General features: G+C 54.0%; 1 protein-coding gene across 2 annotated transcripts in view; it reads right to left on the bottom strand.

Annotated features, from left to right (window-relative positions):
- KCNQ4 (potassium voltage-gated channel subfamily Q member 4) overlaps positions 1 to 12,286 on the bottom strand; it is a 1,096,614-nt gene that overhangs the window by 17,244 nt on the left and 1,067,084 nt on the right. For both annotated transcript variants that reach the window (XM_078680638.1, XM_078680639.1), the window contains one exon: positions 6,087 to 6,225. In XM_078680638.1, the coding sequence (XP_078536764.1) occupies positions 6,087 to 6,225 (139 nt within the window). The remainder of the gene's footprint in view (positions 1 to 6,086; positions 6,226 to 12,286) is intronic.

Raw genomic sequence — 12,286 nt, 5'->3', positions numbered from 1 at the left:
TGTTTTCTCTGTGCCGTTTTCTCTCCGTGTTTTGACCTGTATTTAGCCTGTTTCTGTTCCAATTTCTCTTCGTGTTTTTGACCCCCATTGTGCCTGCCTCCTTCCTGCTTGCCCGCCTACCTCGCCGCCCTCCGCTCTCCCTCCCCGCTCCCGCTTCCCGCCACCGGCATTAGCCCCGCCCCTTTTTCTTCTGTACCCTCCCCGCTCCCGCCTCCCAGCTGCTACGCCCACCCGCGCACTTGGCCTTAAATGGCGACCGTGCGACGCAGGTGAGTGTGACCCACTTGTGGGACACCCCCGCGCCGCACGGCCACCAGCTGCTGCGTGTGCTCCCAGTGCCTGCCTCTGCCTCAGCGCCGACCTCGCTGCCGCCTTGAGCGCTGCCCTTTGGTTTCAGCCCGTTTTTGTCTAAAATTTGTGCTTGTTTTCTTTCTGTGGCCAACATCGTTTTCCTACTGTTTTTTCCCCCGTTTTGACCTGAATTGTTGCTTGTTTTCTCTGTGCCGTTTTCTCTCCGTGTTTTGACCTGTATTTAGCCTGTTTCTGTTCCAATTTCTCTTCGTGTTTTTGACCCCCATTGTGCCTGCCTCCTTCCTGCTTGCCCGCCTACCTCGCCGCCCTCCGCTCTCCCTCCCCGCTCCCGCTTCCCGCCACCGCCATTAGCCCCGCCCCTTTTTCTTCTGTACCCTCCCCGCTCCCGCCTCCCAGCTGCTCCGCCCACCCGCGCACTTGGCCTTAAATGGCGACCGTGCGACGCAGGTGAGTGTGACCCACTTGTGGGACACCCCCGCGCCGCACGGCCACCAGCTGCTGCGTGTGCTCCCAGTGCCTGCCTCTGCCTCAGCGCCGACCTCGCTGCCGCCTTGAGCGCTGCCCTTTGGTTTCAGCCCGTTTTTGTCTAAAATTTGTGCTTGTTTTCTTTCTGTGGCCAACATCGTTTTCCTACTGTTTTTTCCCCCGTTTTGACCTGAATTGTTGCTTGTTTTCTCTGTGCCGTTTTCTCTCCGTGTTTTGACCTGTATTTAGCCTGTTTCTGTTCCAATTTCTCTTCGTGTTTTTGACCCCCATTGTGCCTGCCTCCTTCCTGCTTGCCCGCCTACCTCGCCGCCCTCCGCTCTCCCTCCCCGCTCCCGCTTCCCGCCACCGCCATTAGCCCCGCCCCTTTTTCTTCTGTACCCTCCCCGCTCCCGCCTCCCAGCTGCTCCGCCCACCCGCGCACTTGGCCTTAAATGGCGACCGTGCGACGCAGGTGAGTGTGACCCACTTGTGGGACACCCCCGCGCCGCACGGCCACCAGCTGCTGCGTGTGCTCCCAGTGCCTGCCTCTGCCTCAGCGCCGACCTCGCTGCCGCCTTGAGCGCTGCCCTTTGGTTTCAGCCCGTTTTTGTCTAAAATTTGTGCTTGTTTTCTTTCTGTGGCCAACATCGTTTTCCTACTGTTTTTTCCCCCGTTTTGACCTGAATTGTTGCTTGTTTTCTCTGTGCCGTTTTCTCTCCGTGTTTTGACCTGTATTTAGCCTGTTTCTGTTCCAATTTCTCTTCGTGTTTTTGACCCCCATTGTGCCTGCCTCCTTCCTGCTTGCCCGCCTACCTCGCCGCCCTCCGCTCTCCCTCCCCGCTCCCGCTTCCCGCCACCGCCATTAGCCCCGCCCCTTTTTCTTCTGTACCCTCCCCGCTCCCGCCTCCCAGCTGCTCCGCCCACCCGCGCACTTCGCCTTAAATGGCGACCGTGCGAACGCGCAGCGGTCACGCGCAGCGGGCGCGCCGATTGTGCGCCGAAGGCGCGCCAAAGGTAAGCCCGTCTGCGCCCGTCCGCGACCGGATCGCGACCAGCGCCAGGACCCCTGGCCCCCGAAGAGCCCGACCGACCCGCCTGACGTACTCCGCCGCCACCCTCACCGCACTCAACACCGGCCGACTCCCAGATTGCCACCTTGCCGCTCCACGAGGTACCCACGGACCTTTCAGCTGCCACGCCTGCAAGTTCTCCTGCATCCGGACCAGCCTCGCACCAGCACCCGCCAAGTCGAACACCAGCAGTACCCACCTCAAGTGCATCCTGCTCAACACCCGCTCCGTCCACAGACACGCCATCGAACTCTGGAACCTCCTAGACGCCACAGCCCCTGACGTCGCCTTCCTCACGGAGACCTGGATGAACGCCTCTTCAGCTCCCGACATCGCCATCGCTATCCCAGAGGGCTACAAGATCGTCCGGAGGGACCGAAACGCCAACCAGATGGGAGGAGGCATCGCCATCATCCACAGGAACACCATCCGTCTCACGACCAGCACCGACAACACCCTGACCAGCGCCGAACACCTGCACTTCCAGATCCACACCAACCCGAACACCACCCTCAGAGGCACCCTGATCTACCGACCCCCTGGACCACGCACGCAATTCAGCGAGGACATCGCCGACTTCGTCAGCCCGCATGCCCTCCCCTCCGCCGACTACATCCTCCTGGGAGACCTCAACTTCCATCTGGAGAACAACAACGACCGCAACACCATCACCCTGCTCGACAACCTCGCCAACCTGGGACTCAAGCAACTGGTGTCCACCCCCACCCACCTCGCCGGACACACACTCGACGCAGTCTTCTCCTCCAGCACAGACATCAACTTCAGCCACGCCACAGAGCTTCAATGGACGGACCACAGCTGCGTCCACTTCACCTTCAAGAGAACGACGTCCCACCACCACCAGAAACAGGCCGCCCGCAGATGCTGGAACAAGATCACAGCAGACCAGCTCACCACCTCCCTGAGCCAGCACCCACCTGCCAGCTCAGCGAACCCCAGCCAGGCCGCAGACAACCTCACGAAGTGGATCAACAACTGCGCGGATGAACTCGCCCCACTGAGGACCCCGCCCAGCAGACCCGGCAGCAAGAAGGCCCCATGGTTCACCGACGAACTCAAGAGCTCCAAGAAGAACTGCCGAGCCCTCGAGAAAGTCTGGAAAAGGGAACCGACACCGGACAACAGGACCTCCTTCAAACTTGCCACCCGGAAACACCACCAGCTGATCCGCGCCGCCAAGAAAACAGCTTTCAAGGACCGGTTGGACAACAACGCACACAACTGCAAGGAACTCTTCAACATCGTGAAAGAGCTTTCCAACCCCAGCGCAGGAAACAACGACATCACCCCATCGCAAGACCTCTGCAACTCCCTCGCTTCATACTTCCACAACAAGATCGCCGACATACACAACAGCTTCAACAACCAACCAACGCACACTATGACCGAACAACCACCCCCCACCACCACCCTCCACGCCTGGACCCCGATCAGCACCGAAGACACCATCCGCACGATGAACTCCATCCACTCCGGATCACCGACCGACCCCTGCCCTCACCACGTCTTCAACAAGGCCGACGCTGTCATCGCACCCCACCTGCGAGACATCATCAACACATCCTTCGACACCGCCACCTTCCCCGAGAGCTGGAAGCACGCCGAACTCAGCGCTCTTCTCAAGAAACCCACAGCGGACCCCACCGAACTCAAGAATTACCGCCCCATCTCGCTCCTCCCGTTTCCAGCCAAAGTCATCGAGAAGACCGTCAACAAGCAGATGGCCGCCTTCCTCGAGACGAACAGATCCCTCGACCCCTCACAGTCCGGCTTCAGAGCCAACCACAGCACCGAGACCGCCCTCATCGCCGCCACCGATGACATCCGAGCCCTGATGGACAATGGAGAAACAGCGGCCCTCATCCTCCTAGACCTCTCCGCGGCATTCGACACGGTCTGCCACCGCACCCTAGTACGGCGCCTCAGCAACATCGGCATCCAGGACAAGGCGCTGGAATGGATCATCTCCTTCCTCGACGGAAGAACACAGAGAGTCCGCCTACCACCGTACAAGTCAGAGGCCTCCGAAGTCATCTGCGGCGTCCCCCAAGGATCATCTCTGAGCCCCACCCTCTTCAACGTCTACATGAGCCCCCTTGCGGCCATCGTACGCAAACACAACCTCAGCATAATCTCCTACGCCGACGACACCCAGCTGATCCTCTCCCTGACCAACGACCCCGCCGCCGCCAGAGCCAACCTGCACGAAGGGATGAAAGAGGTAGCCGAGTGGATGACGACCAGCCGCCTGAAACTGAACTCGGACAAGACAGAGGTCCTCATCCTGGGCTCCTCACCCTCCGCCTGGGACGACTCCTGGTGGCCCCCCGCCCTGGGCACCGCACCCAAACCGACTGACCATGCACGAAACCTGGGCGTCATCCTGGACTCCTCCCTCTCCATGACCAGGCAAGTCAACAACGTCTCCTCGGCGTGCTTCAACATCCTACGCATGCTACGGAAGATCTTCTGGTGGATCCCCACCGAGACCAGGAAGACCGTCACCCAGGCCCTCGTCACCAGCCGACTGGACTACGGCAACGCCCTCTACGCCGGTACCACCGCCAAGCTCCAGAAGAGACTCCAGCGGATCCAGAACGCCTCAGCCAGACTCATCCTCGACATCCCACGAACCAGTCACATCTCCGGACATCTGAAAGACCTTCACTGGCTCCCCGTCAACAAAAGAATCACCTTCCGCCTCCTCACCCACGCACACAAAGCCCTACACGACCAAGGCCCGAGCTACCTCAACAGCCGAGTCAACTTCTACGCTCCCAAACGCCACCTCCGATCAGCCAACCACGCCCTCGCCGCCGTCCCCCGCATCCGAAGAGCAACTACAGGAGGAAGGTCCTTCTCCTACCTGGCCGCCAAGACCTGGAACTCCCTCCCGACCGACCTGCGCCTGACCCAAGACCACCTCTCCTTCAGGAAGAAGCTGAAGACCTGGCTGTTCGAGCAGTAGCGCCCCCCCCCCCCCCCCCCCCCAGCGCCTTGAGACCCTACGGGTATGTAGAGCGCTTTATAAGTGTCATTGATTGATTGATTGAAGATACATGTTGTTAGATTAAAGAGGAGAACTCTGTCAACTAGATCCAATAGGTGGATAGCTTTTAATTAATTTTTTGAGAGAATATACCAATATGGTACCTAAAACACAGTTTCTGTTATGCTTTTGTTTGTTATAAGCTTGTAAATAGGCAATTGATGTTATTATAGTAAGTGGATACATTCAGTAATTGTACATAATTGTTTCTATATAGGGGGCATTCTTTTTGAAAAATATAAGTCCTGATGATGGTCTCATAGATGACAACAAGGAAGACCAAAACGTCGACCAAAAACATCATCTTCACAGCATTTGTGCATTGGAAGAAACCTTTTTTACATCTATGAATTGGATTTTCTTCATTAATTAACGGAGTTGATGTGATGTTGTGAATTGACCTGTGACTTTATATGTACAGCTTTTCATAACTTTTTATATTTGGATTCATTTCTATATATCCCCATGATTTTTTCGAATACAAGTCTTTTTCATATATAATCAGTTTGCTGTGTGCTTTTTCTCTTTTCTCTTTTGTGTTTCATTGAATGTATTATTTTGAACAACATTAGAACGTATTAGTTATCCTATGGATACAATTAGGTTCAATTGATCTATGAACCTTATAAGTGATATTGTTCAAAATATATAGACTAAGTCCAAAAGTGAAATCCCTTGTAGACACTCCTTACTTCAATCAAAACCCCACTACATCATCTTCTTCAGTGGAGAACAGGCGGGTTGGAGTCTTTGTAATTTGTGTTTTATATTTATGCACACTCTGCTCACAAGCAACCTCTGGAAAGGAAAAAGAAGGTAAAAACAGGGAGTCATTAAAGGCAATAATAAAGAGGTGGTATGCCATTACGGGCAGCAATAGGTAAGGGGGTGAGTTACCAAGAGAAGCAGCTAGAAGAGGAAGCACTTCAAGTGACATCAAGGACAGGGTAAAAGATAAAATAGGAAGCCTGGCTTGAAGGTCAGAGGAGTGAAGAAAGGCAACAGTAATGATGAAAGATACATGGAGATCACTTGTAGGAAGTGGCCCAGAGTGTACATCTGATTATGGGAGGACAGGACAGAAGGACAACAGTAGATCAGGTGAGGGGTCTTGTCTTTCTCCCCATGTGACACTTGCACCCTTTCCCTTGACATCACCTCATACTCACTTGCTTCTCCACTTTCACTACTCGCCCCATCATGCTCAGCTCATCAGAAGCATCCATATCTGTAGGTGCTGACTTATCGCCCTTTTCACGTGACTTCTTATCGATGGCAATTGGTCCCCTTCCAATGATCTGTTCCACTCTAAACAACCACCAAAAAACAAGGAAATCATTACTTGAATTGATTTATTCATTATTACATACATGGTGCACATTCTGATAATGCCTCTTGGCACTGATGACACAGTGGTACTAAATTGGACCTGTTTTGTGGAATGAAGAGGATGAAGGACAGATGTGATCCCCATCAAAAGTCCATCAATTAGCTTCCCTGAAAAACACTTCTTGGCAGCAGGTACTAACAATGAGTACCTATACGTATTTATCTCATCAACCTTCATAATGAGTGTTTTCTGTCTCTGCCAATGTGATATGATATTATTAAATGTAAAAAAGTCGTTAAAAATAGTCATTTATGAGATAGAGGCATTCATATTGCACAAGTCTGTCTCCTATTTGTACTACACTCTTCCTCATAAACTCATAAATGCTAAATGTTCTCGAGTTAACCTTTTTACTAGTCATACTAAGTATTCTCCTCTTCTCCTCTTATTTCCCTTATAAATGAAGAAGGCACTGGGCATCCCAGTACTGGAAAAATATTTACTGGATTCTGACCGCTGGAGAATAGCTGGCTAATCTTACCCAAATTTGCCATTCTGGGTCAGATTGTAGAGATCACTGTTATGACTAATCTACTATTATCCAGTGTATAACATAGATGCCAGCCCTGATTACAATCCTTTATTGTACTGAAACTATATCCTATCTTCCTGTGCTGTGGCTTGTTTGGTTTCTACTGTTAACCACTTTTGACACCATTGTTCGTGTCATCTATGTCAAGGTTTTAGGAGAGGAGACAGGTCTAGGGGCAGAGGCTCTAAGTTGGGGTTGCTTCTTTTTAAAGAGGAACACTTTGATAACGTTCATGAAGAATTACACATCTTAAGCAGATACCGTCATATCAATTGTCAAGCGACAACCCCCCTCATTCCCCCCCACCGAGTTCTGTTATCTCCCCTTAACTTTATAACTTGTCTGTCTAAGTGCAAGGGCGTGGGATGGATCAATCTTGAAGTACGTGGATAACACGACCTTAGGGCACAGATGACAACTAATATAGACTGTCGTCGTTTTTAACTTTTTTCCTAAAAGCCAGTCAGGATTGTATATTCGCCAAATGGTTGTATGTGAATGATAGAAGAATGTAGGAACTGCTAGCAGGTGCAAACTTCGCAAATTTGAAAGTTTTAGGTACTTTTAGAGCAATATATGATGTACTTCCTGGCTTTTTTCTCTCAGGCTAAAGATGTACATGGAGATGCAATGTAAATGTAGACGTACTTGTAAAGCGCACTGATACTCCTGAGGGTCCTGGCGCTGTACTCATACCGCTAGGGAACCCTTCCTGGTTTTTCCCCGTGAAATGTCCACTCCTGGGCATCCCCAGGGTTCAACCAGGCATCCCTAGCGCTGTAGGGGGCCATTGTGGAGACTAAGCAAGCTATTGCCCAGAGTTGCAGCATGGGACTCATGCTTAGAGTAGGCACCGAGGCGAGAAATCAGGTCCGAGGAATTACGAGCCCAAGATCCGCCGAGACGAGCCAAGGCAGGAATTGAACCCTGGTCCCGGGCCAATCAATCAATCAATCAATCAGGGGTTTGTTAAAGCACAACTACTCACCCGTAAGGGTCTCAAGGCGCTAGGGGTGGGGGGGTGCAGGTTCCATTCCATCAAGGAGGGGGTCTGTCGAAGAGCCAGGTTTTGAGGTTTCTTGCGAAGATGGGGAGCGATTTTGTCTGTCTGAGGTGGAGCGGAAGGGCGTTCCATGCTTTGGCAGCGAGGAAGGAGAAGGAGCGGCCTCCCGATCTGGTCTTTCTGGTGCAGGGGACCACGGCGTAGGAGAGCTGTGCTGATCGTAGGGTCCTTTGGAGTGCGTGGAATTTGAGTCGGCTGTTCAGGTATGCTGGTCCGGTGCCGTGGAGGGCCTTGTGTGCATGGGTGAGCATCTTAAAGGTGATTCTCGCCTCGACGGGGAGCCAGTGGAGTGTGCGCAGGTGCTGGGAGATGTGGCAGTGTTTTGGCAGGTTGAGGACCAGTCTTGCGGAGGCGTTCTGGATGTTCTGTAGCTTGCGGATGAGGTTTTTGTTTATTCTGGCGTAGAGTGCGTTGCCGTAGTCGAGTCTGCTGGTGACCAGGGCGTGAGTGACTGTCTTTCGGTGTTCAAGGAGGATCCATTTGAAGGTCTTACGAAGGAGGCGGAGGGTGTGGAAGCAGGAATATGAGACAGAGTTGATCTGGCGGTCCATTTTGAGCTCGGAGTCCAGGATGATTCCCAGGTTGCGTGCGTGGTCTGTGGGGGTTGGCGGGTTTCCGAGGGCGGTGGGCCACCAGGTGTCGCTCCAGGCGTCGGGGTTTGGGCCCATGATGAGTTGTAGGCAGCTGTTTTTCATCCATTTGGCGACGGCTTCCATGCCTTCTCGAAAGTTGCGTCTGGCGGTGTTGGGCTCGTTGGATAGGGAGAGGATGAGCTGGGTGTCGTCTGCGTATGACACGATGTTGAGTCCGTAGGTTCTGACGATGGGGGCAAGTGGAGCCATGTAGACGTTGAAGAGCGTCGGGCTGAGAGAGGAGCCCTGGGGGACTCCGCAGGTGGTAGGTGTGGGGTCCGAGCGGAAAGGGGGGCGTCTGACCCGCTGCGTCCTGCCGGAGAGGAAGGAGCAGATCCAGTCGAGGGCCTTGTCCTGGATTCCTGCGTTATAGAGTCTGCGTATTAGGGTGTGCGGTGGGAGACTGTGTCGAACGCCGCTGATAGGTCGAGGAGGATGAGGGCTACTGTTTCTCCTTTGTCCAGTAGGGTGCAGATGTCGTCTGTTGCGGTGAGGAGGGCGGTTTCCATACTGTGGTTTTTTCTGAAGCCGGATTGGGAGGAGTCGAGGATGTTGTGTTCTTCAATGAATGTGGCGAGTTGGCTGTTGATGGCTTTCTCGATGACTTTCGCTGGGAACGGGAGCAGGGAGATGGGTCTGTAGTTTTTGAGGTCGGTGGGGTCCGCTGAGGGTTTCTTTAGGAGGGGGTTCACCTCGGCGTGTTTCCAGTCGTCGGGGAGCGAGGCAGTCGTCAGGGAGCGGTTGATGGTGTGGCGGAGCATGGGTGCGATGGTGTCGGCGTCTCTGTTGAAGATGTGGTGGTGGCAGGGGTCCGTGGGGGCCCCTGAGTGGATTGACTTCATTGTCTTCAGTGTGTCTTCGGTGGTGAGGGCTGTCCAGTCATCAATCGCTGGTTTCCGGGTGTCGGGGGTGGTTGGTGAGGGTTCAGTGTGTTGGTTGTCTTCGTCGAAGTTGTCGTAGATGCTCTCGATTTTGTGGTGGAAAAAGGTACTGAGTTTGTCGCAGAGGTCTTGTGAGGGAGAGATGTCGGTAGACTCGCTGGTGGGTTGGGCGAACTCCTTGATGATGCTGAAAAGTTCCTTACTGTTGTGTGCGTGGGTGGAGATTCTGTCTTCAATCGCTTTTTTCCTCGTTTCTCTGATGAGTTGATGGTGGGCGTTGGTGGCGGCTCTGAAGTTGTTGTGGGCTTCTGTGGATTTGGTGTTTCTCCAGGCCTTTTCGAGGCAGCGGCATGTGCGCCTGGATTCTCGAAGTTCGGTGGTAAACCATCTGGCTTTCTTGGCACGGGTATTGTTGTTTTTCTTGAGGGGGGCTATGGTGTTGGTGCTGTCCGAGATCCATCTATGCAGGGTTCGGGCTGCGGTGTTGGGATCGTTGTTTTCCGCGATGGTTGGGGTGGAGTTGTTGAGTGAGGAGGTGAGCTGGTTGTCGGTGATTATGGTCCAGTTTCTTTGTGGAAGCAGGTGCTGGTGTCTGTGGATGGTGGGTGTTCTGAAGGTGAAGTGGACGCAACGATGGTCGGTCCATGGGAGTTCGGTGGTGTGGCTGAAGGTGATGGAGTTTCCTGTAGTGAAGAGGGGGTCGAGGGTGTGTCCTGCTGAGTGCGTGGGCTCGGTCACAATCTGGCGGAGTCCAATGTTGTGGAGGTTGTCCAGGAGGCATGTGGTGTTGGGGTCCAGTTGATTGTCGAGGTGGAAGTTGAGGTCTCCCAGCAGGGTGTAGTTGGTGGATGCGATGGCCTGCAGGGAGATAATGTCCGTGATGAAGTTGGCGAAGGGTCCGCGGGGTCCAGGGGGTCGGTAGATGAGGGTTCCTCAGAGGGCGGTGGTGGGGCTGGCCAGTATCTTGAAGTAAAGGTGTTCCATCAGTTCTGTGGACTCGTCAGGGAGTGTGCTCAGGCGGAGGCTGGATTTGTGGACGATGGCGATTCCTCCTCCTGGGTGGGTGGGGCGGTCCTTCCTGGAGATCTTGTATCCTTGGGGGATGGCGATGACGATGTCCGGTCCCGAGGTGGTGTTGGTCCAGGTTTCGGTGAAGAATGCTACGTCCAGGGTGGTGCTGTCAAGTAGGTCCCAGATTTCTGTGGCGTGTTTGTGGAGGGATCGGATGTTGAGGAGGATGCATTGCAGGGTCTTCGGTTCGGTTGTGTTCTTGTGGGCGGGTTGTGCTGGATCCGTGTTCTTGGCGGTGCTGCAGGTGTGCCGGCAGCGGTGACAGCTGAAGGGTCCATGGGTGTCGGCTGGTGATGCTAGCTTGCAGTTGTTGTTGCAGCCTGGGTTGAGTGCGTGGAGTGCTGCTGGGTCGTAGCGTTGGCGGGGCGGAGGTCCAGGGTTCCTGGTGCTGGTTGCGGACGGGTCGCAGACGGGCCCAGACGTGCTTGCCTTTGATGCGCCTTCGGTGCACCAGCGGCGCGCCCGCAGCCCGCGGCCGCTGTAGGGCTGGACAGCTGGGAGGCGGGAGCGGGGAGGGGAGCAGGATTGGGCCGGTCGTGCTGGGGGGGAGGGGCCGCGGGGGCAGCAGCGGCGGGGAAAGGTAAAGGGAGGAAAGAAGGGATAAAGAAAAAGGGAAAATGGGCAGAAATAAGGCACAAAAGAGCAGAGATGCAGAAAAGAGCAGAAAGGTGAAATATAGAAAGGGTAGAAAAACGAGTGAAGGAGCAGAGGGAGAGAAAGGGAAAATGGGCAGAAATAAGGCACAACAGAGCAGAGGTGCAGAAAGGTGAAAGATAGAAAGGGTAGAAAAACGAGAGAAAACGAGTGAAGGAGCAGAGGGAGAGAAAGGGAAAACGGGCAGAAATAAGACACAAAAGAGCAGAGATGCAGAAAGGTGCAGAAAGGTGAAAAATAGAAAGATTAGAAAACCGAGTGAAGGAGAAGAGTGAGAGAAAGGAGACAGAGGTCCACTGGACCACCAGGGATGAGGCGCAGGGAAACCTGCGGGTGGAGGAGGGCCTCGATCACCAACACTCAAGAGTGCAGGGGCAGGGGCACCTCACTTAATGGTGGAGCTGCGAGGGTGGGAGAGCAATTTCACTGACAATGAGTCAGTGGTCTTGCTCGCCTGTCCCCGCAGTGGCCGCCATTAAGTAGGGGTCGAGGAGGGCTGGACAGCTGGGAGGCGGGAGCGGGGAGGGGAGCTGGATTGGGCCGGTCGCGCTGCGGGGGGGGAGGGGCCGCGGGGGCAGCAGAGGCGGGGAAAGGTAAAGGGAGGAAAGAAGGGATAAAGAAAAAGGGAAAATAAGCAGAAATAAGGCACAAAAGAGCAGAGATGCAGAAAAGAGCAGAAAGGTGAAAGATAGAAAGGGTAGAAAAACGAGTGAAGGAGCAGAGGGAGAGAAAGGGAAAATGGGCAGAAATAAGGCACAACAGATCAGAGGTGCAGAAAGGTGAAATATAGAAAGGGTAGAAAAACGAGAGAAAACGAGTGAAGGAGCAGAGGGAGAGAAAGGGAAAATGGGCAGAAATAAGGCACAAAAGAGCAGAGATGCAGAAAGGTGCAGAAAGGTGAAAGATAGAAAGATTAGAAAACCAAGTGAAGGAGCAGAGTGCGAGAAAGGAGACCGAGGTCCACTGGACCACCAGGGATGAGGCGCAGGGAAACCTGCGGGTGGAGGAGGGCCTCGATCACCAACACTCAAGAGTGCAGGGGCAGGAGCACCTCACTTAATGGTGGAGCTGCGAGGGTAGGAGAGCAATTTCACTGACAATGAGTCTCTGCATCAGGGTCTGCCGCTCTAACCATTGAGCCACACT

This window comes from Lissotriton helveticus, chromosome 3_1 (assembly GCF_964261635.1).
Source record: "Lissotriton helveticus chromosome 3_1, aLisHel1.1, whole genome shotgun sequence".
Taxonomy (NCBI): domain Eukaryota; kingdom Metazoa; phylum Chordata; class Amphibia; order Caudata; family Salamandridae; genus Lissotriton; species Lissotriton helveticus.
This window is presented reverse-complemented; position numbering and strand designations above follow the sequence as displayed.